The following is a 26,437-nucleotide window of genomic DNA, read 5'->3' as shown; positions in this document are numbered from 1 at the left end:
AAAAAACAAACAGATTTACTTTTTCCTGTGGAGACAGAGCCTTCAGAGGAAGCAGCCCTCACCTCCTTAGCCAGCGATCTGGACCACTGGTTTTGCCGGCGTCCTGAACCAAACCCAGCCCCTGACTGGCCTGTTTCCCTGTGGCTGTCCCATCTTTGGCTCTGCGGCGGGAGTCTGTCAAGAGAACCCACTGGAGACCCAGAGGCAGATGAAGCTGTTGTCCCACATTCTCTCTCCATTAAATCACCCTTTTCTTTCCAGGGAAGGTGGCTATTGTGAGGCTGTCAGAGTGAGGCAAGTGAAATGGGCCCGAGTGAAGGTGCCTATTAACAGTAGCAGCTATCTCTGTCAGAGGCAAGCTCCGCAGCCAGTGACAAGGCAATTTGGCCCTGATAGGTGGGCGATTAAAAAGGCAAAAGGCAAGAAGAATGAGAGGGGAGAACCCCTATTACCTCGTGGCCCCCAAACCGAGGGGGCAGCCAAAGACTCCACATATGGACAGAGCCCCCGCTTAGGGCGGCGGACGAGGGGGCGGGGCATCTTCCCCGAAGCAGCCTTGGATGTTTTCCTTGGCCAGGTCCGGGGTTGCAAGAGTTGGGGGTGATGCAAGAGGATGGCGGAGATGGCAGCAAGGTCTGGGTCGGGTTCAAGGTCTGGGTCAAGTTCTGAAAGTCGATGATTGGAAACAGAGTGTTACCGGTGGTGTGTGTGTGTGTGTGTGTGTGTGTGTGTGTGTGTGTGTGCGCGCGCGTGCCGGGGACTCCCTCTGCGTGAACAGGAGCTGTGTGGACATATTTTACAGGTGGGGAAGTTAGACCATAGGCAAGCGGAAGAGGATTAAAGGCAAATTATCTCTCAGCTCAAGGGAGCTCCGGGTTAAATTGGCTTTGTGATCTAACATTTGCATGAGTGTAGGAGCCGCACCACCAGCGCTGGGCCCTGTTAGGAGCCCGGCTACCTAATCCCACATGTCAGCATCTGGAAAACGCATTAGGTATCAGAGCCCCGGACCTGGAGAGGCCTCCACAGAGGAGAAACCGCCGCAGTCCTGGGCAGACTGCACAGAAGCCCAGCAAGAACTAACACCTTTTCCCCACCTCGAAATACGGAAAAGGAGTTTCACAGCCCCATTTCCCCTGTACTTAACGAATTGCTGTATACAATGATCAGTTGAGGACCGATTCTGCATCCTCACCTCGCTAGAATGTGAGCCTCCCGCCATCGGTCCTGATGTCCGCTCAGATCAACTCATCCAGACTGTCAGGCCACATTATACACGTGCCGGCCCATGGGTTCATTGAGGGGGGCAGGTGATTTGTCCTGTTGAGAGGGACCTCTGTGCAGATGGATTCCTTTCGTTACTAGCCTCAGGTTTGGAAATTCTGAAGTCAAAGAGGGATAGAGCATGTTTGCTAAAGGTTTCTGGGCTTGGTCCCCGCCCCATCCAGACAGCTGTCTCTTTAATGTGATGCTTTGTCTCTCCTGGAAAACACAAAGCCCTTTTCCCCGGTGAAGCTTCTGCTGGCTGTTTCAATTGCAGTTTTAACACAGGAAAAATGGAAGGAGAAAGGGATTATGTGGGGGGAAAATAGCCCTTTTTCTCATGGCGGTTTTCTCCATAGATGCGAGTGGAAATGCATCTAAGACCTCCCATCAATCTCTATCAAGCAGGGCAGTGAGTGGAGTGGTTAGGGACGTGGGCTTTGGCACCAGGCAGGTGCTGGGGGCTGTCATCCCAGCTCTCCGTTCCCCCACTTGCCCAGCCGTGTGACTTTTTAAAAATAATAGCTTTATTGAGATTCAGGTACCATAAAATTCACATTCTAGTGTACAATTCAGTGGTCTGTGGTGGTCACAGAGTTGTGCAACCATCACCACTCTCTGATTCCAGGACGTGTTCATCACCCCACAAAGACCTTGTGCCATGAGCAGTCATTCCTCACTCCCCCTCCCCCCAGCCCTGGGCAACTAGTAATCTACTTTCTCTCTCTAGGGATTTGCCTATTACGTACATTTCATATAAATGGACTCATTCAATATGTGGTCTTTTGTGTCTGGCTGCTTCTTTCACTCAGCACAGTGTTTTCAAGGTTCCTCCATGCCGTAGCCTGTACCAGTACTTTGTTCCTCTTTATGGCTGAATAGTATTCCATTCTCTGGCTAGACCACATCCTGTTTGTCCATTCATCACTTTATGGGCATTTCAGTTGTTTTCACTTTATGTCTGTTTCCTGATGGCTAATGATGTTGAGCATCTTTTCGTCTGTATGGTGGCCATTTGTATATCTTCCCTGGAGAAACGTCCATCCAGATCCTTTGCCCATTCTTTAATTGCGTTACCTGTCATTTTATGGTTTAGTTTCCTGGCTTCTTTATATATTCTGGTTACTAGACTCTTATCAGATATATGACCCACAACTATTTTCTCCTATTCTGTGGAGACTTTTCTTAACTTTCCTGAGTTTCCTTGCCTAAAAACAGAGCATACAAGTGCAGCCTCCCAGATTTCTTGGAAAGAGCCAATGAAGTGATCCATGGGCACACGTGGCAAAGTGAATGTCTGGCACACTCTGAGCTTACCTGAATAAGTCTTGTGATCACGAGCTACGGTCGGCCAACTTAGATTCATCGTGAAACAGAGGCAAGGTGGGAGCCCTGGAGGCATCAGTTCACATCTGATGGGTGTAAACTGGGTGATATTCAAAGAGCTTTGAATCGACTAACATGTTATTCCTCGAATGATTGGAGCTGTTTTATTTCGGTTGATTATACTTTTGTTCTGAATACACTTTAAAGTTTTAGAAATTAGCTGATAACTCCCGGCCGGTATTAAGATCTGCCACTCTCCATATATCTACATGTATACCTCTCTGTTTGTCTCTCTATCTAGACAGCTAGTTACCCATCTATCACGCATGTGAGTCTGTGAATAACAGGATAGAAATAGCCTAGTGTTGAGGCAAGTATTCAGAATTGGCGCTTTCTTACCTAAAGCCACATCATGAAAGACTAGATCTCCAATTTCTTAAGATGTTTACCTACTATACGTAAAACCTACTGATGGCTCTCTGTTGCGGCTGAAACTGCTTTCTTCAGCAAGAGAGCTGGTGATTTCATCTGCAGGAATTCTCTTAATGCTGCTTCTGAACGCATTGGTATAAGAACCAGGATCCAATTTGTCCTAATACTGGGAATAATAGAAGCGGTAACGTTTATTAAGCACTCACAACCTTTTCACATTACTCTTCACAAAATCCGTGCAAAGTAGGTGTCAGGGGCTTGTTTTCGAGACCAAATTATGGAGGCTCAGAGAGGTCAATCAGTTTGCCTACATCTGCACAGCTAGTTAATGCAAGAGCCCGGTCTGGACCCCTAGTCCGTGCAACTCCCAAATCTTTGCTCTTGCCTTTATATAGTGTCACCCTCTTAGGAGATTAGATTTACCAGCGTTCTTAATCATTAGGCACCTGGGTTATTTCTGTGTTTCAGAATCAGAAGGTCAATCCCTCCTAAATCCATTGATAAGTGGTAGGACATAATGATTTGGATCTGTATGCCACTCACTTATCTTGAAAATCTTCCCATCTCAGAAATTCAGCTCTTCTTATGGAGACAGTGGCAGTGCTAAGATGATGGCCTTACATGGATTCATCAGGGTCCCAGTGTTAAGAAACACCCACGCTGTGTTGGTGAGCCACAGAGAATTCATTTGCACCAAGTTGAAGTTTGGAGAGAGATGGCCAAAATGATTCAACATGGTTGGCTTTCCGCATCAATGTGATTATGCCATGTGCTGTAATTTATAGTGTAAACAAGTTTTCTGCAAAAGCTAAATATATCATGCAACTAATTTAACATGCACAGAAGGAGCCGTTAAATTATTTCAGTCCCATTACTCAAAATGTTCAGAAAATTCCTCTGTATTAGAGCCAGTGCAGGATTGGCTCTGCAGCCAAATGCATCAACATAAATGTTGAATTCCTGGGGGAAATGCTTGCCTCATACTGTTACTTAGAGAAATAGACGCCCAGACATTGTGGAGCCCCTTCTAAAACAATTCTCATTTTGTTAAAACAATAGGATCACATTTTCGATCGTGTTACCCAGCATCTCTGCATTTAGGAAGCTTGTCGGCAGATACGAATGCCAATAAAATGGGGATGTGTTTTTAAATGATGAATACTTTATGAAATGTGGAAGTGGAAACTGAGGGTTTTCATGTGACTTTCTAATTTTGTCTTTACCTACATGGAAAGAATTCCTCGTGGAAGCCATATGTGATGCCTCAGAACTGTTTAAATTGGAGTAATTATCAGAACAAATGGTGTCATTGGATGATATTAGTCTGTTTGTGTTCCTTCTGCCTACCCGGTGAATCAATATTAATACAGATTTTTAGAAACACTTGAAGCAGTCATCTGCAATCCCATTTTTGTTTTAAAATACGTGTTTAAAAATTGATTAAACCTTTTTACCTACTAAAACATACCTTTAGATTGACGGTTTCCATTATACAGTCCTTACCCAGAAAGGAGGTATCCTTCTCTACCTAGTTTTGAAAGCTCTGAATCAGGAATAGGTGTGAAATTTCATCTGGTGTGTGTTTGGCGTCTGTTGAGATGATCATATGTTTTTTATCATTTTATTTGTTGATGACGTGATGTAGCGTACAAATAGACATCTTGATATCAAACTGTTTATGCACTCCTGGAGTCTGGTAGGTTAATATTTTATGATCTGCGGTTCAGTGGTATTTTATGTAGATTTGAATTTTACAGATGTGAAAAAGTGGATATAATAATATTAATAGACTCTCTCTGTACTCAAAAAATTGATCTACTTCTACCTCTGACATGCAAAAGCTATTTGTGGCCGGGGTACAGTTCTTTTCCTTCCTGCAACTTTTGCTTTAATGTGAGAACACACTTCTCTAATTTTACTTGTTTCCACATAAAAGTGACATCTGATGTGTTCGGGATAATCCAGGCTGAACTATCTTGGTCCAAGAATCACAATAAATGATAAAGATGGGGGTGATTCCTGTGTGTTAGGGTTCTCTCATTTAACAGTTAGAACAATCCTATATGGTGACGCTGTTAGGATCCCCCTTTCACCAAGGGGCTCACGGAAGTTCAACGGATTTGATCCAAGGTGACACAGCTAGTGGGGGTTTGAACCTGGGCCTCTCTGACTACAGAGCAGCCTCAGGCTCTACAACGAGCCCTGCCCTGTGCTGAGAAGCCACATGCAACTCAGCTGGCTGTGCAAAGAGGCAAGTCACTGGTCTCCAAGGATTCTGAACACTGGCTAGTTCTTGAAGGTGTGTGTCCTTGGACTGGAGCTATGGCTAGCTGAGCCCACATTCGTCACTCCTAGCAGAGAAGCAAGTGCAATAGCTATTGTTCTGCTTCTGGTAATGAAGCTTCTTCCTAGCCTTTGTTAGAACTTCAACGTAGGCAGCACGTTTGACGTGAAACCTTAGTAAATGAGTGTGTTCAGCATGGTCCCAGATCTGAAAAGCAGGTCCCCTAAGGAGTAGTGAGCCACTGACTAGGATGTCTGGCAGTGTAGGGAAACAGCTCTGCTGTGGCGCTGTGGACACCCCGCAGGTATTCCAATAGGCCACATAGGACGAGGCTTGAGCCCCAGATAATCTGAGTGTTGGCAGAACACCTAGCGATCGTCCCAGGACAGGAGGGCACAAGAAGACCTTGAGGGTGTACTCCAAGGCCGTCTCCCACCCACCCCCCATCTCCTCTGGGAGCCTGTGATGACACAATTGCCTCCTAGGTTTTGATGAGGTATGGAACATTCTGTCCCACTCCCTCGCCTGTAAACCCTCTTAACGGAAGTCTAGAGTGGGCTCCTCGATCACAGAATATCGTACAGCTCGCTCTGCCGTCATCGGGTCCCGCTGGTTTTAGTGGTGTCCTTTCTGGTGTGTGGGACAAGGACCGCAGAGCTGGCGCACCTTCCTTACTTTCGTTATGTAAGTACGCAACTGCCTGACTCGAAGAGCGACTGGCTGGATCTTTGCCAGTCAGATCACTCAGGCCTCACCCTGTCTTGTATGCGTGTGCATGACAGGTGCTCACCTATGCTCACCTGATGGGATGCTCACGGGGGCCCTGGGCTCCGTGTGCCCCAAGAAAGTCCAGCTGTAGGATTTTATAGGGTTGAAACACTGTCAGTATGGGTTATAAGACAGTCTGCCTCCTTTTACCCTAAACAAAAGTGAGTGTGTATGTGTGTGTGTGTGTGTGTGTGTGTGTGTGTGTGTGTGTTGGGAGAGGGTGTCCTTTAGATGAAACAGAAAGAGCTGAGCCTATAAACCAGGTGGGATTTTCATAAACAACTGGGCAACATTGCTGTCAAGATTTTAGATGGGCCTAAATTGTCAGGTTTGACTATTGTGCTTAAACAATGTGAAAGAAAATGTGAATTCTTTATGCGTCGGCCTCCAGGAAATCCCATCTGCTGTGTCAATTCAGGTAAACATCCCTTCTCGACAACCTTTCTCTAGAAAGGGGTTTGAGAAACAGTTTAATGCACTCCAAGCTAAAGTGCTGTGTTATCAGCAGCTGAGGATTTGCAGTGCCTCCGACATAAGTAAGAATTGGTCCCAGCTCCCATCGAGTTTAATGGAAGACACAGGGGCTGTCAGCAGGCACGGGTTGTAGGGTGCTTAATAGCAACTTAATATTTCAGTTGTTTTGAAGAGTTTCCTTAGATGGAGATTAACGGACCAGCTTGATAAAGGAGTTCTTTACTTAATCCTTTACCAATTAGAAGCTGATGTGGAGAGACAAGTAATGAAGTACCCTGTGTGATTGGGAGGTACTTGGGAGGAACCACAGGGGTTTCTAGTCTCTAATCAGCCGTGGTCGCTCTAAGGAGCCTTCGTGGAACGAAATCTGCCTCGCTTCATCAGTCGGGAATGGAACTTGCGAGATGTATCTTCAGAAAGAAAGGTTGAGTACGAGAGACACTCCTTCTGCCCTGGTAGCCAAGGTCCTAGTGTAGGTAGCCAAGCCGTGGGACAAGGAGGGGACGCTCATCAAGAGAGAGGGCCAGCCCAGTGTGAGGGAGTGTGTGTGTGCTTTGGAGATGGGCAGAGTTCGTGACATACGTTCAGTGCCCTCAGAGTGGCTGGAAAGACAGTGGACGAGAGGATCGTCCGTCACTGTCCCAGTTCCATTGATTCTAATGCCAGCATGTCTGTAGAACCTGGTCCCTTCTCTTCCCCAACCTGACTGTCAGTGCCCTGGCCCAGGCCACCACCCTCTGTTCCCTGGACTACGACAATGGTGGTCCAACAGGTGTCCGTGCTACCTCCTTCTTCCCGTCGATCTAGGTTCTTTGCTCTCAGAGATCTCTGCCTCTGGCTCTCCACGTCCCTCCTCTGCTTAAAAACCGTGGTCCTTTCCCCTCCCCGTCATTCTTTAGAGCAAAGGCAAGGTCCGGTCTCACCCCAACTACCTCCTTAGACTCGGGCCTGTTCGCTAGTGCCGACATGTAGTATATTCCAGCTAGACCAAGCACCCCACTCTTCCCCAGACCTCAGGTCTCTTGGTTCCTCTGCTTGTTCTCCCCAGGCTGCTCTTTCCTTCCTTCCCTGGCAGTTCATTCTGCCTTGGAGGCATTACTCGAAGGCCACTGCTTCTGGGTAACCTTCACCAGACTCTCCGGGTAGACTTCGACGTTCCTTCTTTGAGTCCCTTCTTACGTGCCTCTGACATTGAACGTACAACATTACATTGTTATTGTTTGTTTATCAGGTCTTTGTGCTTCTTAAAGTGCGAGTTTATTAGGGGAAGGGACCATGTCATCCACATAGTTGCCACCCCAGGGCCAAGCACAGTCATGGCAAGTGACTGAGTGTTTACCAACCATCTTACATACATAATCTCATCTAATCCTCATACCAACCTTCTGAAATAGGTACTATTATTGTTTCCGTGGTATAGATTAGGAAACTGAAGCTATGGTAGGTAACTTGCCCCAGTCCACACTCAGTATGTTTTAGAGCTGGGGCTTAAGTTCAGCACAGCCCAGCTCCAAAAACTGTGCAACATTGTCTCACCCGCAAATACCAGGCCCAGTAAATGGTCTTGAATGAATCCCTATTACTCCGCATGGAGGACTTTCCATATCACCTAATATGACTCAAAGGAAATTCATTCAAGATGACACGTACAGTCCTACTGAAGAGTTGTACCATCTACTATCACGATGCATTCTCGGGATAGTTTTTAAAGCAAAAGATTCTCTTGTCCCCTGTGCAATTATCCCAGCAGCTGTTTTCAGGTCCAGGTTGCTTCACTCGTTTATGATCTTCTCCAGGGAAATCCACTCTTAGATGTTTTTACACACACCCCTAAAAAATGATACAATAGCGTTTTGGCGTATGTAACATTCTTGAAAGCCAACTGAATTCTATTAGGCAGTCTGTCATTTGCATGATAACTTGAGTCCCCACATTCAGAGAAAATTACATAACCCAGAGAAATATACCAAGAAAATGAAACTCAAATTCAAAATAATGCCCATGGAGCAGAACATTGGTATTGTGCTGAATTTATGTGATCAATTCTAAGGAAGCCCAAGGATGAAGAGGTGGCAGTCTGATACAAGTCAATAGTCGTACACATGAAGGCTCACGTTATTAGCTTTGGCTTATGTATGCGGTGTAGATATAAACCCATGTATACCGCACGTGCAGCTAGAAACAGGATATTTACTCTTTTATTTCCTACTGTTGCCTTGTCTGTACTCAGGACTCGAGCCAAACAGACTCTTCGGCATTCCCCGAATCTCTGAGATAGATATTCTTTTTATTCCTATTGCACAGAGGAATAAACTGAGGTTCAGAGGGGTTAAGTAACTCGCGTTCTCTAACTAAATCCTGTGAATATCCGTGGGGCCATAATTACCTCCAACAAATAAGACTCGACCAGATGATTGTTTTTACACTACGTTCCTCTGATCCCTGGGGTACCCCAGAGGTCGCCCAACCTGACTGTGAGCAAAGCACCGTGGCTTTAATCTTTAAGCATGGGTTTCTTATAAGATTTCACCTGGCAGGGGAGGATTCGTGTGTGTAGGAAAGTTTGAAAACCACTGGTTTACAGCAGGGGTCAGCAAACTTTTTGACGTAAAGGCTCAGATAGTAAATATTTCAGGCTTTTGGGGCCCTGTGTTCTCTGTCACGGCTACTGAACTCGGCCATTGCGGCACAAGAGCACAGGTGATACGTACGTGAATGGGTGTGGTATGTTCCAATTTGACTTTGTTAACGGATAAGGAAATTTGAATCATATCATTTTCATATCTCATGAAATATTATTCTTCTTTTGATTTTTTCTCAACCATTTAAAAATGTGAAAACCAATCATCTTAACTCACAGGCAGCGCAAGAACAGAGGGAAGGCTAGTTTGGACTGAAGGCCTCAGTTTGCCAAAACCTGGCCTAGATGGTCCCTAAGGGAACTCTCAGTTCTCTTGTTCAGGAACCACAGTAAGCACATGAGATGCCCACTTTCTGAAACCCTGAGAACGCCGTCAGCTACAGGTATCTTCTGGTCTCCTTCTCTGGTCTGTCTGCCCATGGCAGGGTGCATGATCTAGTTTGGACCCAGGCTGCGGGCCCACTGCGAGACACCAGGCTAGAGGTCCCACCTGATAGATCTTGGAGATTTATCTCCGTAGAATATAGTCTGGATCTTCCAACTATTGTCACTGCCTCAGCCCTCAGACTCAGAATTTCCAGGATCCCCAGTGGGGTGGTCACAGAATCTGACTTTTAAGTTAAAACCTTGAGAAAATTAAATGCAGCTTCTCCCGAGAAAAGAGCCTGAGCCCCTTCACGTCAGGGAAACAGAATGAATACTTTGAAAAATATCACAGCCTCTTCCTCGTCACCTGCCTTACTACCCACAAATGATTCGGTGCTGCAGAGACTACAAAGTGCTAGGTAGGGAAATAGAGAATTCCATGAGCGATTCTCACCAGGTCGCGTTTCATTCCTCCCAGCCTACTTTATGAAGAGGAAGTCCTTGAAGGAGTCAATAGGACTAAGATACTATTCTAGAAAAGGGCCCACGGTAAGAGGCTGCCTGACAAGAAGGCCCAGGTCTTCAGGCATCCCCAGGGCCCACGGTAAGAGGCTGCCTGACAAGAAGGCCCAGGTCTTCAGGCATCCCCCAGACTCTCTGGGATACGCAGCCCACCTCAGCTGTGTTATTCATTGGAGCCAAAGGCGACAACAAAACACTTGATTGCTATCGGCTCTGAATACTTATGGGGACAATGGTCATTTAAGCTAGTCCTCTGAAAGCCCCAAAATAGTTGGGACAAAAGCTATGGTTCTCAATTTTTGAGAGCCTAGAACCTGACCGGAACAGCCTCCTTCCCTCCCCTGCACGATGGAAATAGCAGCACTGGCTCTACCTCCCATCCCCATTCCACGTCCAGTCTCCCAGTGTGGCTTATAGAGAACAGGGCTCGGGCTACTAGATGGAAGCTACAAGACAGCACAGGGCAACTCCTAACTGGCAGAGCTCAAAACGATGAAAGCTACTGAACAGTAGAAACGAATGCCTAAAAGCATCAGACAGAGGCTGTGGCCCTACTTTAGGGATGTAGTAGGTATCTGCACCTAGTGACGGGTGAGACAAGTAGCACTCTAGGCACTTCCAACGGTAAGAGCCATAGTCCACCTGCACATCAGCCACCAACATGGCAGCTACCTCCACTGACACCTGGAAGCTGGAATCCAGCCCATAATAAGTAATGCGCCTGATGGGCTGTCTGCCCAGAGGGGCACCATTTTGAAATTCACAGAAAGGCACTGTGTAGGCTTACAAGCCCGGAGAACCACTCAGGGTTCGGAAGGTTGCTTCTGAGCAAGGATTCCGTATCAACTAACAGCCCCCGAAGCCCAGTCTTACATACAAAGGTTACATATTTCCGAGCTCTGTGACCATGAACAAGTTCCCTAACCTCACGTGTGTCTGGGAACAGCCTCCTGAGGGTGGCAGGCCCAAAGACAGTGCCCAAGGTGAGCACGGCGTCCAGTGGGGGCCCTCCTTGGCCCCTTTCTCTGAATCTGCAGGTCGCTCCACAGCTATAAGGAGCAGGACGTCAGAGCCACTCTTTTTTTTTTTTTAAACTCTCGCTTGAAACTGTCTGGGTGTTTCCTCTTGCAACTGGCCTTCAGATATCCAGGGGATCTTAGGCACTCTGGGAGGATCTCAGGAAACCCCAAACAGCCATGATGTGTTTAGAACATTCTAGAGAATAAATCCAAGCCCAGAAACTTTCCAAACTCCTTAAGGATCTCTGAACCTCTCCTCACCTGGTCAGGGGCTTCCAATGATGCCTGCTAGCTGGTGCCTCTGCCAGTCTTTGAGTCACCGCCAGAGCTTTTTAAAAAAAATTGTTCCAAACTCTATAGCACCATTGCTCAGGTAATAATAACAACAATAGCAATAATAACCAAGATGAAAGCAATAGCTACCTGTATTGACTCCTAGGCAATTTGTAGAAACTTTCTTTTTCTAATCCTTCCAAAAATTCTCCAAAGTAGGTATTATTGTTACTGATTTTAACATGTGAGAAAATTGAGATTCAAAGAGTTTTATTAACTAGTTCAAGAGAGCAAACCCATTAGAAAATCAGGTCTGTCTGGCTCTCAAGCCCTTGCTCTGAGGCTCACGCTGCCACAACTAAAGTCTTCATTTCCATAGAACCTTCCGGAATAATGTTTCTAGCTCTCTGTTTTTTCCTCTTCAAAATCACCTGAGCTTTCCGCTCTGTGAAGGAGCAATGTTTCTGGAGAGCAGATGTTACAGTTATAAGTAACATGGGGCCTGTCACACCGTAGTGTCCTAGGATGTCCCAGTGCCAAGAGCCCTCTGAGGCCACCAGGATCAGCTCGAGGCCCAGAGCATTAGGAACAGAGAAGACCCTGAACATGGCTCTCCTTTCTCCTCCAAGCCCTCCCCAGTCTTCTTTTTGTTCATTCCATCTCATCTGCCCCAACTTTCAGTATTGGAGCTTTTCTAGGACCAGGACTTTGTTTTGTTGACACAGTTTTTATGGACTACTTTACTTCTTAATACTCAAGAAATGGTAAGTCATAGTAAAAATAGAAACAGAGTTTTTGCACAAAGGCAGACCTCGTGAACCACTAGATCCAGAACAAACACCTGAAGTCACTAAGGAGGGCTGCTTTGTTCTGTTTTCATCCAATTGAAAAGTGGAAGCACAGTCGTTGTTGTTGTTGACGACCACACGCGTAGGCAGACGTTCACGTCAGCATGGTCTGTTCACATCTGGGGCTGTCCGGTGTGTGCTGAATCTATGGAATTATAACCTCATGAAAAGAGATTACCATTTTTCTGCCGGGACCACCTCAACTGCAATGGGCATGAATGGTGCTGCTATAATAATTAAATCCCAAATCTTTCATAATCCTCCACTTTCCCTAGAGTAATGTTCAGCATTAGCTATGGATGGAAACGCAAACAAGTCCATGTAGATTCAATAATAAAGCTTAATAGGTCAGGGAAGGGGTGGGATGAAATGAATGCTTAACACCTCCAGAGAGAGCGCATTAGTTTGCCTTCCCGGTGACTTCCTTGATCTGTGTTTGCCGGGACTTGAATCTGTGCACCAGATTGTCCTTTATTAACCAGATCCGTACCAGGCTTCTTGCACGGGAGATGTTTAATGTCAATCACCGTACAGATTGGCTGCCTATTTGCAGAGCTGTACATTGGAGGGTCTTTCATTTCCATATTAAGATCTTACAGAGCTGATTGGAGAGTCAAATAAGTGCTGAGTTCTGGTCTCCACGCTCTGGTTCTAACTGAAGGAGGGTAGCCTGAAGACCCTGAGCCCGTTTGTGGATCCAGCTTTGAGACACTGACACGTTTCCCGAGTCACCACGGCTTACCTTCAGGTTGCTTGGCAAACTAAAATGAGAGGAGCAAAATCTCACTAAGGGTTGGCTTGTGATTACTTGCTAACAGTATTAATGCTGTACATTATTTTCTGACTGCGGTGATGTTTCTAAACTAATAAATGACACCCTGCATTATTTTGCGTTTTCATAAAGCATTTCACATGCATTAATTCATGTTATGCTCACCACCACCACCGTGTGAAAAAGTTTCATTATCATCCCATGTAACGGATGGGGGACACAGATGAGGCACAGAGACAGCAAATGACTTACCCAAGGTATCAGAGTTTATGATTCGCCCGCAGTTGAACCCAAACGTCTCGATCCCAGGTCAATATGTTTTGTTTTATTTTGTGGGGCTTTTGTTGTTGCTGTTGATTTTATTTCATATTCTGTCCTTTGTAAGTTACATCCTCTAGGAATACATTATATACTCTCAAGTTCTGGCTGGAGGTGGTCTGGGTTCCATGTTTGCCACCGTGATTTCCGAGCTGTGTGACCATGAACAAGTTCCCTAACCTCCCTAGGCCTCAGTGTTTCCATCTGGAACATGGGACTAATCATTATTATTACTATGGGAACTTCCTTCGTAAGGTCCAAATCACAAATTACACGCTGCTGGTCAAATACCCAGCACCTTCCCTGACACAGAAATGGATCCTCTAAAGGGTAAGAATCATTTATCATTTATTTTGCCGAACACTTAGGTGTAAATTAACACTGTATTCACACACACACATACACACGTACACACACAGAAAATGAAGCCCAGCATAGGTTGTTTTTAAATGTTTGAGTTCTAAGCTTGTGAGAATGATACTGTCTTCATGGAGCACAATGTGCTGTAAAGAATTATTTGTTCAGAGTTATAAACCCGCAACTGCAAAAGCAATGCCAAGATACATTTTGTCTCCTCTAAGATCTTCCAAACATCCATTAGTCTCTTGAAGGACAGTCATAAATCCTGCACATTTCGTTTATCTGAAACCAACTCTAACAACTGTCCTTCCCACCAATCATCCTTTATATCCGTCTTCGGGTTTCAGACCTCAGTGAACACATCCTGGTCTTATGTGGCTGAGCGTGAAAGTGGAGGAGCTGGGCTCTCTTTGGAGAGTTTCTGGAACCCACTCTGACCTGAATCTCTTTCTAACATTTGGACATAACCTCTGACATAACACGCTCCCCTATTTATCAAATTAGAAGCTGCCTTTCGCTTTCCAGCTTCCCTTCTGGAAATAACACGTAGGTGGGAATCAGGAGGTGGGAGTTTTAGGACGGGCTCTAGCACTAAGTAGCTGTGTGACCTTGAGCAAAGCACTTGGCCTCTCGGAACCTTTCTTTGCTTGTCTGCAAAATGAGGCTGGTGGACTGTATCGTTTCTGGGAAGACGCTGTGCAGAAGGCAGAGGTAGATAAGGTACTGCGCCTGTGCACGTGGGAACTGGGGGCGGTGCTCGGGGGACAGCTGGAGCTGGCATCAGCCGGAGCTGGGGTGGGGAGAGGGAAGAGGGATTCTTCCTCAAAAGCTTTTGTGGCGGAGGTGGGATCTGACTGAGCCGTGGAGGAAAAAATAGGACTTCCAGAGTTGAAGAAGGGACTTCTAGCCTGGGAGCTGAGCCTGACGCAGAGTCTGGAAGCAAGAAAGAGCAAAGCGTGCTCAGAAACTAGTAATCAGTCCAGAGAGGCTGGGGATGAGGTCTAAACCTGCGTTTAAGAAATAAAAAATATTAACACCAGTTGGTCTTTGAAAGGAGTGTAACTGGAATTTAAGGTAATAAGTCACTCTTCCTGCAGTAGCTCAGACTTGGAGCTGGAGAGCGGGTGGCACTGGAATTAATATCCCCATAGAAACAGAAGGCTCTGTGTGCTCGATAAACAATTTTGAAAGTGCTATAGTTCATCACCCAAATTCAGACCACTCGTATTTTTCAGGTACCTTGCCTTAGGAGAGAAAGATTTCTTATCCACATCATGGGCTTACGTCTCTGGGGTCAAATTTTACGGGAAGAGATGGGTCATATATCAAAAGGTTAATGACTAGCCATTTCTCGCCCAGCTATTTTGTGGCCACCGAGCTGCCACTGTGCAGGGGACACGGAAAGGCAGTGGAGATTCACCGGGCCATTTGCCTCTGCCATCCGGAGAGCCCCCGCAGACTTTGACGACAGCCTCTAGAGCCGGGGGCCGCCGTCATGCCCCTGTTCTCTCATGGGAGACTTCGAGCATCTTTTCCTGTAGAGATCCACCGGCACGTTCCACCTCCACAGTGACTGATCTGTACATTATTACACTTTCAGTAGTAAAAATATATAGACTCCAGTCATCTCTGGAGATGCTGAAATAGTGCTTTTTCCCCCCTTGATTTAGGGGAAGGTAGAGAGGCAGGATGTGTGCAGAGTCTGACAGAAATATAAGAGCTCAAATATCTAATTAGCTGAAAGAATCTTGGTTCCCTCTGCACCTTTGACAGAATTGCAGCTGTCAGATTGGAGCTCCAATATTTTATCCTCGTCGCAAGATGTATCTGAGGATGATTTAGAAAAGACGCTTTTTAACGTCAATGCCACTCGGCTTTTTTTGTAGGATGCTTGAAGACGACCTTAAGCTGAGCAGCGATGAAGATGACCTTGAACCCGTGAAGACCTTGACCACTCAGTGCACTGCCACTGAGCTCTACCAGGTAGGACCAGTTTAGGGCTCGGTTTGGGACCCACGGGGAGGGAGCTAGAGGACCTGGAATGGTTTTGCCCTCCAGAAGCCTACCCGCTTCATCTGTGAACTTTGGAGAGAGGGAGAGAAGCAAGGGCAGGCATAGTGCCCTGGAACAGGTCGAATCAGCTCACACTTTCACATCTTTCCCTCTCCTGGACTAAGTGTGGTCTCGAGTGCGGTGTAACTTTCCTGTAGTGACTCCACCACGAGGCCTAGCGCCCACACTCATTCATTCGTTCCTTAAGGTATAAACATGACTGCTCCGTTCACCTTTCCCAGGGGTGCCACTTCAGGACACAGCTGACCGTCAGTGCCCAGTAGCTTGCGGCTCGCATGAACCTTCAGGCAAAAGGCATTTGGTAAAAACTTGCTGCTGCCTTGTTTTCTTCCATTCTGCATCACAAATATTTACAGTACTTACCGCCAAATTAGATGGCAAGAATGTGTGTTTTCAGCATTTCCAATGAGCCTGCACCTCTTGATTTGAAAAAGCTAGGTATCATGTATGAATCGCGAGAATGGCAGTGTAGTGCGTGATATCAGTGATGCTGATGTGTTTTCTCTGGGACAGAAAACTGTCTCGCGTGTGGGGTCCTCCTGGGTGTGCCTCAAATTTTGAGAGCCTCAAATAAGGAACACAGAAGGATCGCCTTTTTTTAAAGCCAATACCTGACCATGTTCTTTCTACCGTGAAATCTAAGTTATAAAACTGAAACCAGGGTGTTTCAAGGAATGCTCATGCACTAGTGTTTCAAGATAGTTAACAAATACAGAATTCCATATTCACTAAATATTTTCTGAGGAGCCTGCAAAGAAAAAAGCTTAGGGAAGTCTCTTCAAGGCTTATCTACTCCATTTTCATCTACAGTTTTTGACCGCACGAGAACTCCTACCATTCCGCGTAATTTTAAAATTGAGTACTTCTTAATGTTATGTAGCCAAAACTTCCCTCTCCCTTACTTTCTCCGCTTTATCCTGCTTGCATTTTGGATAATATGTAAAAACTGCATCTTTGCAGCTTTGGTGCTTTATCAAGAACAAACACAGTCGTCTCCCGGGGGCTTGTGGTACGTTTACTGAATGCAAGCAATCCCTTTCCTACCTGGGTCATGGACTCCAGAGCAAATGTAAAATGCACACTTAAATTCCCGTGTCTGCCATTCCTGCTTTCTGCATTTAATATGCCAGTGACAAGAACATTATAACGGGGCTTCCCTGGTGGCGCAGTGGTTGAGAGTCCGCCTGCCGATGCGGGGGACGCGGGTTCGTGCCCCGGTCCGGGAAGATCCCACATGCCGCGGAGCGGCTGGGCCCGTGAGCCATGGCCGCTGAGCCTGCGCGTCCGGAGCCTGTGCTCCGCAGCGGGAGAGGCCACAACAGTGAGGCCCGCGTACCGCAAAAAAAAAAAAAAAAAAAAAAAAAAAAAAATCATTACAATGGTAAATAACCCCTCCCCCCCAGTCCTAGGTCATTGATTTTGACAGATGCAAGATGACATTTTAATGAAAATGCTTCAAGCAAGTCATCAACAGTAAGTGAAGGTAGAGTTTGCATGTTGGCGTCTTCTCTATGTGATTACACAAGTGCAGTCTCCTTTTTTGGCTTCTCAAGTTGTTATTTTCTGTCTTTACCTGAAGAAGTGGCATCGGGTCAGCTGGCCTGAATCATCTGGGGTTTTAGGATGTATGCGGTGACCGTGTCAATGCCGAGGCCCTCGGGTAATCCCGGTTGGTGAGTGGGAAGGGTCTGTGGCCCGCGGCCCTTAGCCTGCCACGCCTTCCCCACAGAGCTTCTCATTTGAAGGGGAGGTTGAACTGGGATATCTGAGGTAAGGCAAAATGACAGCTTACTTCCCCCTAGCTGGGTCCAGGAAGCAAGAAGCGGGAGCAAGGTTATAAACATGAGCCCTCGAGTTCCAGGACTAGTTACGAAGCCCGAAGCCTAAAGGCCGGGAGAGGATGCTTTTGCAGTAGCACAGGCCACAGTGACAGCAAGTTTTGGTGAGTCCTGGCTTTCTGAAGCCCAGTATTCTTTTTCCAATATGTGTGGATTGACACCATTTTCCTTTTTTTGTCGTGGTGGTAAAATCCACATAACGTAAAATTCACCCCCTTTTAAAGTCTACAATTCAGTGGCATCTAGTCCATTCACAAGCTTGTGGATCCAACACCAGTTCCAGAATATTTTCGTCACCCCAAAAGGAAATCGTACATTAAGCAGTTACTCCCCAGCCCTCGACAACCACTCATTTACGTGGATCTGCCTATTTCGTTTGAATGAAATCGTACAATATTGTGACCTTTTGTGTCTGGCTTCTTTCACTTAGCATCGTGTTTTCTAGGTGCGTCCATGTTGTAGCCTGGATCAGTGCTCCATTCCTTTTTTACGGCTAAATACTATTCTGTCATATGGATATATACTGCCTTTTGTTCATCCGTTCGTCAGTTGATGGACATTTGGGTCCACCTTTTGGCTTTGCAGATAGAGTTCCTATGAGCCTTTGTGTATACAGTATATATTTTTGTTGAACACCTGTTTTCAGTTCTTTTGAATTGAATCTTTTAATTTTTTGCAGTTCTTTTGATTCTTCCCCCTAGAAGTGGAATTGTTGAATCCTATGGTAATTTATGTTTAACTTATTGAGGAACCACCAAAATCTTTTTCTTTTCAGGTGAGATAACATGGTGCCACATGGGACCATCACATCTCCGGCCACATCTATTTGTGGCAGGATGATTGGAGGGAAAAGCGTCCGAACAAATGCATTGGTACAATAAATTATGTGTCCAAGGGACCAGACCACACCATTGGTTTGAGCCGTCATTATACTTAGAGACGTTCTCAGAACCTGGTAGCTACATTCAGGCACGTGTGGTTCAATTAAAAAGCCATTAGCTTTCTGGAGACATCCTCGAATCATCTCATGCATGATCATTGCACCCAAATTGCCCAGATTTGGTGAGTACACACCAGTCTTTTCCCCAAAGCTCTTAAGACCTAATGCTATGGTTTACAACATAAAGCATCCCAAGAGAATCATTGCAAATGCACATATGAAAATGAAACACGGGGTTGAGATGTGTCAGTTTCTAATTCGACATTTCAGTCCCAAGTCTCTCGTCATCAGAACACTCTCCCCTCTCCCTGCCCCACCACGAGCACCCCCGACGGCAGTATTGGCCGTGCTGAGCGGGTCCTGTGCACAGACACCAATAGAACAATTAGGATGTGTTTAAATGCTAAGTATTATTCCTGCAAACGGGAAAATACAGCAGGAAGCCTGAAGGGGAGAAGCGTAATATACAAATTAAAGATGCCAAATTGTCGGCCGTAGAGACTCGGGGATGTAAAATATATTTTTAACAAGATATTTTACCTTCTGGTGATTCTTTAAAGTCAGAGATGCTCGATCACATACGCCCATAGTTTCAGTGGAAAAGCCATGGTGATTGTACCCTGAAAATATCTGTGAAAAGTTTGCGTGCTCTCTTCACATTCCCCATCGCATTTTGCTCCCTCGGTTGGGACTATTTGGGAAGCAGCTGCGTCCATGTGTCTTAGACATCAGTCGTGTGGCGCCGTGGAGGAGAGTGAGCGAGAGAGCACAGGCGTGTGGTCGAATGGGTTTGAATCCTGGCTCTGTCACTTGCTGGTTGACCTTGGGCTCAAGACCTAAGTATCTGTAACACGGAGGTTAACAGAGGTAGCACTACTTCACTGGGTCATAGTGAGGATTCGGTGACTGAGTGAGTGAACACAGGCCAAATCATTTGACACTACGGTTGGCACGTAGTAAGTACTCACTACTTTACGTCATCACCGTCATCAGATCATCATCATCGTTACTACTGTAGTGACGATCTAAAAAGCCTCATATTTGAGAGACTAGATCCATTACTTTCCCTTTTCTTGTAAGGAATGGGATGTTAAAGGGAGCTGCTGAATTAGCTACTTGGTAAACAGCCAGTATGTGGCCAACTTGAATGAAAAGATTCTGTCTTGTCCTAACGTGTATTAGCTGTGTGCACCTAGCCATGAGGAACTGTAAGTGTGGTCGTTGAGTGCATATGGCTTTTGCAAACGTATGGTCACCAAAGGGGATGGGGAGGGATAAATTAGGAGTTTGGGATTAGCAGATACACACTACTATGTATAAAACAGATAAACAGCAAGGGCCTACTGTATAACACAGGGAACTCTACTCAATATCTTGTAATAACCTATCATGGAAAAGAATCTAGGAAACAATATATGTAAGTATAACTGAATCACTTTGCTGTACACCTGAAACTAATACAAACTGTAAATTAACTATACTTCAGATTTTTTAAATGGTTTAAAAAGAGCATGGGTTTTGGACTAGAAAAGCCTGGGCTTCAATCCCAGCTCTGTCACGTAATAGTTGCATGACATCGGGCAAGTCACCTAACATCTCAAAGTCTCAGATCTCTCACCACTACACTAGAATAAAGTGCTGTCGCCTAACGCATTGGAGTACTGTGAGGACGAGATGAAGAGCGTGGATAAGAAAATGCTCTGAGAGCCACAAACGCTACGCAGATCGGAGGTTGTTCTTCCTTATGGCCCTTTTAAACATTAACTGGAAGCCCCCTCTTTGGGGTCCATTGGTAAATAGATCTTGCCCTTCATTTTGGCCTTGGTGCCCAGAGGGATCTGCTAGGAACTGGGTTGAATGTCCTAACTGCACCCAAAAGACATCCATTGGGTATGAATGACGTTTCCTCCCCTCTGAGCTCTGACAAGTTTTAACCTAGACATCCCAGGAAGAAGGTTGCCAGGTTGCCAATGACACTGCACCAAGTCCTCCAGGAAAATTATGTGTCTCTGAAAAAGAGTTTTTCTTCAGAGGACTGACATGGGTGGAGAGCTGAGTCATACCTTCGGATCGCAGTTCTTATTTCTCTTTCTGAGTTCTCACTGTGCCCTGGAGAAAGGCTATAACGGTCTGCTGTGACACTCTACTCTCACCTTGGTTCTCTCTCAGGAACTTCCCCTGAATGGAAAATAAATAATTACTTAAAGTTGACATCGGACATTGGAATGTTCCAGAACAGTGTTTGAATTGGATGCAGTGTTTTGAACTTAGTCTGCGTGAACACACGAGTTGCAGTATGTTCTGTTTTGTTTTTGAAGTCAGCTCTCAATAACAGGGTTGGATGTACAGCAGAGTGATTCAGTTATACACACACACACACACACACACACACACACACACACACACACACATATTCTTTTCTGTAAATGAACTATATTTCAATAAAAATTTAAAACAATAGCATGGTTGGGATATGGGGGTCTCCATGATGTCCATTAGCCAGCTGATTGCGTTTTCCTTCTCAGCTGCCACTCTTGGCATCATAAATATGAAACCCAACCCTGGCCTTCTCCGTACAACAGTTATTGAATCGCCATTTTCAACCCAGTCATGCACGGCAGGCAGCGATGCTGTGACGAGTCCCCTGGGGTCTGGCCTGAGCACAGCACGATCCAGTAGGACGGGCTTCCTGCATGTGCCTCGGCGTGGGGTTCTCTGCACACCCTCGCCCCTCATACCACTGAACCTGCAGTTTTTCTTTTGGTCCATTTTTCTTCTTATGTTTCTCGGGATTAAAAGAACTCCTGAAAATGAGGGGTTAAACCTGGAATCAATTTTCATTTACAGCTGAGAAGCAGTTATTGATGCTGTGTTTGCAGTTCAGTGAAAGATCTAAAGATATAGACCTGGTGCTCCTCTTTCAATATGAGTAGCCTAATCCGTCACAAATGTTTTTTTAACAACGAAATCGTATTGACAGGTTTATTAAAATTGTCATCTTTGAAGTTTTAACCTATCCACAATTTGACCTATTCCAAAGGCTTCTAGAATGTGTGGTGGCCCAACTCCAGAGCCCCCTCCAGTACACACTCATAGAGCCAGGTAAACATCTCCTTGATGTTTCCTTGCATGTTATCCTGATGTTTGATTTACGCAGCTTGAAGCATGTAATGTCTGTTATACCCTGGCAGCAGGACGGTCTGTGATGCCTGGGTTTTGAAGCTGGGTTAGATCCGGACACGGCTGTCCCTTGCCCTAATCATCTCGGACTGGTGTTAGCAGCATCAGACTTTAGCATTATAAAGCCCATAAAAGAAATAGGTATTGTTAGAAACGACCTTTAGGGAATTCTAATAGTAATACCATCTTATGATTAATGTGAATGAAACTGAAACCTTAGGTGACTTCATTTAGCCCAGTTAGAAATTCCAAAAACGGGCACTATGGCTGGAAATGCTCAGTTAGTGACCAGGCTCAGCTAAAGGACTCTATAGGTAAAGCTTGGAGTGGTGTGTGGGTGCTTTAAAAACAGAGCTGGACAATTTCAGTTTGCTTTGAGCACAAAGACATTCTAATGAGTTGTGTCTGGACATATTATCGTAAGTTGCTCCGATGTACCCAATTTTATTTAACCAATCTTCTTTCTTTTTCTGCCAAGGGATTGCCCTTAGAAATGTGGTACTTAATTCAAAGCATGTTACTGGGGACGTGTGGACTTTTCTTTTTGTTTTGGACTTTTCAACTAGATGCTAGTAGCAGAGCTGCACCTCAAGCCTGTGAACATTTACAGAAAAATATTGTCTTCGAGCTTTTAATCGAGGTTCTTGATTTGGGTTTTATACTTGATTCATTTTTGTTTATTTGTTTTTGTTCTTATTGTGGGACCAGCTCGCTGGCTAGGTTGTTCTCTGATAATTGCATATGCAATGAATTACATGGTAGCAGAAAATCTGAACATGCTGGCAGCTTTGGGATGTGTTCCTTGTACTTGGGATGCATACTGAACTTTCCAAACCTAGTGGCTAAGTGAAATTCAAGCCCACTTTTCTGTTTAAAGTTTGCTAATGAAAAGGGGGGCAATACAGTTTACTGCTGCTCTCGGCTGGCCCCTGATGCGCTACAGTGAATTCATTCGTTGTGACAACAGATACTCTTCCCTGCTATAATGCTTCCTATGTTTTAGCCACAGTTCTTCTCTCATCGCGCTGAACAAGTTGTTACCTCCCCAAGGTTTCTCTACATTTCCATTTACTTTGTTATCAGCAGAAAGGCTGGGGAAGGCCTCTTCCGTAATGATATCAATATAGCACCCACGGCAAGAGAGGTCAGCCCGTCAGGGCTGTAGAAACAACAGATGGATTAGGATGAAACCGGGTGCGAAATAACTTTGATAGAGTCTTTTAATGTAAACAGTTTATCTGCCATTGCCTTTCATTGAAACGCCCCACAAAATGTGATGGCGTTTGGGCTGTGAAGGCTGCAGAAAGTAGCAGAATAAAATCCATACGGATCTTTTAATTTATTCATTAAAGACAGGAAAGTAAATAGGATAACATATAAGGTTAATAGAATAACATTGGCCTTCAGAGTCCCAAGATTGTGTTTTCCATTTGGCTGTATTAGCATAGAGACTAGATTAATAAGAAATTGCTTAGGGCTTGTATGATGTGATTTTTAATATGCTCCAGGCAAGTCTAGGACTGTTTAGAAACCTGCTTGCTGAATTTTTTCATTGTAATTAGGTCTTCTTTTAGTGCCAAATATTTTGACTCGTAATCTCCGTAGATTGCCTTCTTATTGTAATCTTCATAGAATGCTCTGAGCACACAGGTGCAGAGGAGCACAGCGTTTGCACGCGTGTCATGTCCGTCACTGCTGATGACCGGATACTGACGAACAACCACTACCACTTAGGAAGTGTCCATCTATGAGCATTTCCATCGCAAACCCAATGGCCGTTTTGCTTAGCGTAACACTTTCTCACCATGGCCTTAAATCACACGAGGCGATGTGTTGGCGAGGATGTGCTGCTTGCCCCAAGGTCCAAGGGGAAACAAAAACGTGTACAATTTGTCCTTTCAGAAACGATAACTCTCCAGTAGGACAGGGATGACCACAGCCTTTTGTCTACAGAGAGCACACGGCACATATCCGGCGCTGTGCGGAGGGTGGTAGGGGGAGTAGCAGCCACCTCTGGGAAGCTGGGAATCATTAAGTCAATTGGAATCAAAGTGCTGGAAAGAACAGGTATCACCGTGTTACCCTTGTCGCTACCTCTGGGCTGCAGGAAGTGGCTGGACAGCATCGCTCCTCTCGCCACTCCCATCCCCACTCTGTCTTTGGTCCAAGCTTGCTCTTTTCCTTAAGCCCCTTCATTGCCCCAGTTTGGGTCCCAAATCCATGGCTGCAGCCTGGAGGTTCTGTCTTAGTCATCAGCTAACAACCCCCAGGCAGTGTACCACGTGTACCTAAGTTTATTGGAGGTGTCCACGTTTTGAGTTCAGTCAGGGTTCTAGCATCTGTTAGAGCAGTACGAATGTCTCCAGTAATAAAACTCTTTGCCAAACTGAAAATGTAAGATTTTGAAATTTAGATGCTGGCTTGGAAAAATGTTCTGGGGCTTTGGTTTAGGGCCTAGGAATGCTTGATTCTGTTCCCCAAATGTCTGCCATCTGCTGGAAAATCTATCAGGTAGGCTGCAAACGCCCAAGGATCTTGTCAGGAATGGAAAGCAGAATCTGTCTTCTTAAGCAGATGTATTTACTTATTTCTATTGATTTAGCAAGAGCAAAGAGCAGAAGCATTGTAAGCACACAGAACAGGTATCCAAATTTGAGATTAGCTAGCGATCCTAGGTTAAAGATTCGAAATTCAAGTGGGTGGGCAGATAAAAGCAGCAGACCTTTCCAAAACATACGGCAGGGCGTAACGCACGTATCATGAAGTATCTCATAGGATCTTCGGAACATTAGATCTAAACATCTATAAACTTGCTAATAGATCTTACTTCTTGCTAATGGAGGTTGACTCCACAATGGGGGTTCCATATTTATCCCTGAATCGTATATGTATATATATATTGTGTGTGTGTGTGTGTGTGTGTGTGTGTGTGTGTGTGTGTATGCTGAAATACTTGTGTGTGTATTAAAACATAGACTACCAGACCTTAAAATGACCACAGAGAGTCTTTACTCCAGCTGCCTAATTTTGCCAACAAGGGCACTGGGGCACAGAGAAGTCAGTTGTATTGTGAAATAACAGAGAATATACACATTGGTCTCTGGCCCTGGTTCCCAGCACAGAGCTCCTAAATCCCTCATAATTTCCTCAGTAATAAAAGCAGTAGGCGCATCTTTTGTTCTAGTATTTGGTCTTTGACCCTGGTTCCTGACCCAGGGTCCTAAATCCCCTGGAATTTCCCGGGTGATAGGAGTGTCTTTTGTTCTCATGAGGTGACTCTTGGTGGGCTCCTGGATGCGGGCCGGCTGGTCACCAGAAAGACCAAGCCACGAGTGGAAGCTTGGCATTCCCAAGCCCACCCTCCCATTCTTTACGGAGCATGTATGGGTTCGTGGAGCTTCCAGGGTGGCTATTGGAACCTCTGATGTATAAGCCGATTGATCAGAAGCACAGGTGACAACTTGGGCTTGAGACTGGCATCTGAAGTGGGCGGAGGCAGTCCTGTGGGACTGAGCCCTTAACCAGTGGGATGTGATGCTCTCTCCAGGTAGACAGTGTCAGAATTGAGTTAAATGGCCGGGCACCTAGCTGGCGTTGCAGAGATTTGCTTGGTGTGGGAAGACCCCACACACATCTGGCGTCAGAGTGTTGTGAGTGTAGTCATAGTGTGAGAATAAAGGAGAAACGAGGGTGGAAGGATTACTGGGTTTTCTAATACAGATTGATGATAAAAATGGATGTAGCGTCCTTGGCCAGAGTATAATACGCTCTAAAGGGACGGAAAGCCTGAACACACTAGTCTGCTATTACTGAAGGTACGTCATCAGTATTCACTCCCATGTAGGTTTTGGCATACTTAGATTATTGGGTACCTACTAGGCACTAAGAATACTCTTCCCGTTTTCCTCGTTACACACAGTAGAGAGAGAGCCTCCATTAGGTCTTTATCATCTCCCAGCAAAGGACACGTGTCATTTTGCGAGGGGTGCCTCCCAGTACCAGAGGCAAGAAGGCTCGGATTGGCTGGGGGAAAGAAAATTGAATTTTCAAATCCACAAGCCCCAGGGGAACAGAATAACTGAGTGCCACTTACCTTGGCCCTTCTAATGGGCAGAATAAATAAGCCAGTGCTGAGCTGCTCTGCCTCGTGTCTCCGTATTTACTCCACTTAGAGAATGATTAGTGTCGACAGATGAGTCTTAGGAGTGAAACGTGCTTCTTCACCAAAGACAGTTCATTTTCATTAAGTTACAATATATCAAAACCTTGGTTATAAACAAAATCACCAGTTGACAAATGCATCTTGCTAAAGGGTTTTGTATCCAGCAAAAGAGTCAGCCTAGAGGGAGCAAGCCTTAATGGAATGCAGGCACTACTGAGTCCTGTTATCGCATCGTCTCGGGGCCAGACACGCAGAAAACTCCTACACATGCGGGGACAAGTAGGACCCGCTATGAGGCCTGTATTCAACTGGCCTTGGTAGGGTCTTGAGCGGCAGGTTGGGTGAAGTTGATCAGGAATTCGATGAGCCTGGGGAAGCTATGGGGGATTCATGATCAAAGGGAGCATAAAATGGGGTAACGCTAGAGAGACCAGCGGCCCAAAGGAGAGGCAGTGGCTGTGGTCCCAGTGAGAAGTAGTAAGTCTCCAGCAAGACCATAGCTGCAGGAAGGGTGAGGAGGGGGCACAGCCTTCTGCCGGAAAGCACGATGGAAATGTACCGTCTGGACCGCTCCGTAC

The 26,437-nt window shown here is 45.6% G+C and overlaps 1 protein-coding gene across 1 annotated transcript in view; it reads left to right on the top strand.

Moving 5' to 3' along the window:
* AFF2 (ALF transcription elongation factor 2) overlaps positions 1-26,437 on the top strand; it is a 489,494-nt gene that overhangs the window by 370,536 nt on the left and 92,521 nt on the right. The window contains exon 8 of the mRNA XM_060002892.1: positions 15,553-15,649. Coding sequence (XP_059858875.1) covers positions 15,553-15,649 — 97 coding nt within the window. The remainder of the gene's footprint in view (positions 1-15,552; positions 15,650-26,437) is intronic.

The sequence above is a fragment of the Delphinus delphis genome, chromosome X (genome assembly GCF_949987515.2).
Source record: "Delphinus delphis chromosome X, mDelDel1.2, whole genome shotgun sequence".
NCBI lineage: Eukaryota > Metazoa > Chordata > Mammalia > Artiodactyla > Delphinidae > Delphinus > Delphinus delphis.
The sequence above is the reverse complement of the archived record's forward strand: the minus strand, read 5'-3'. Positions and strand labels throughout refer to the sequence as shown.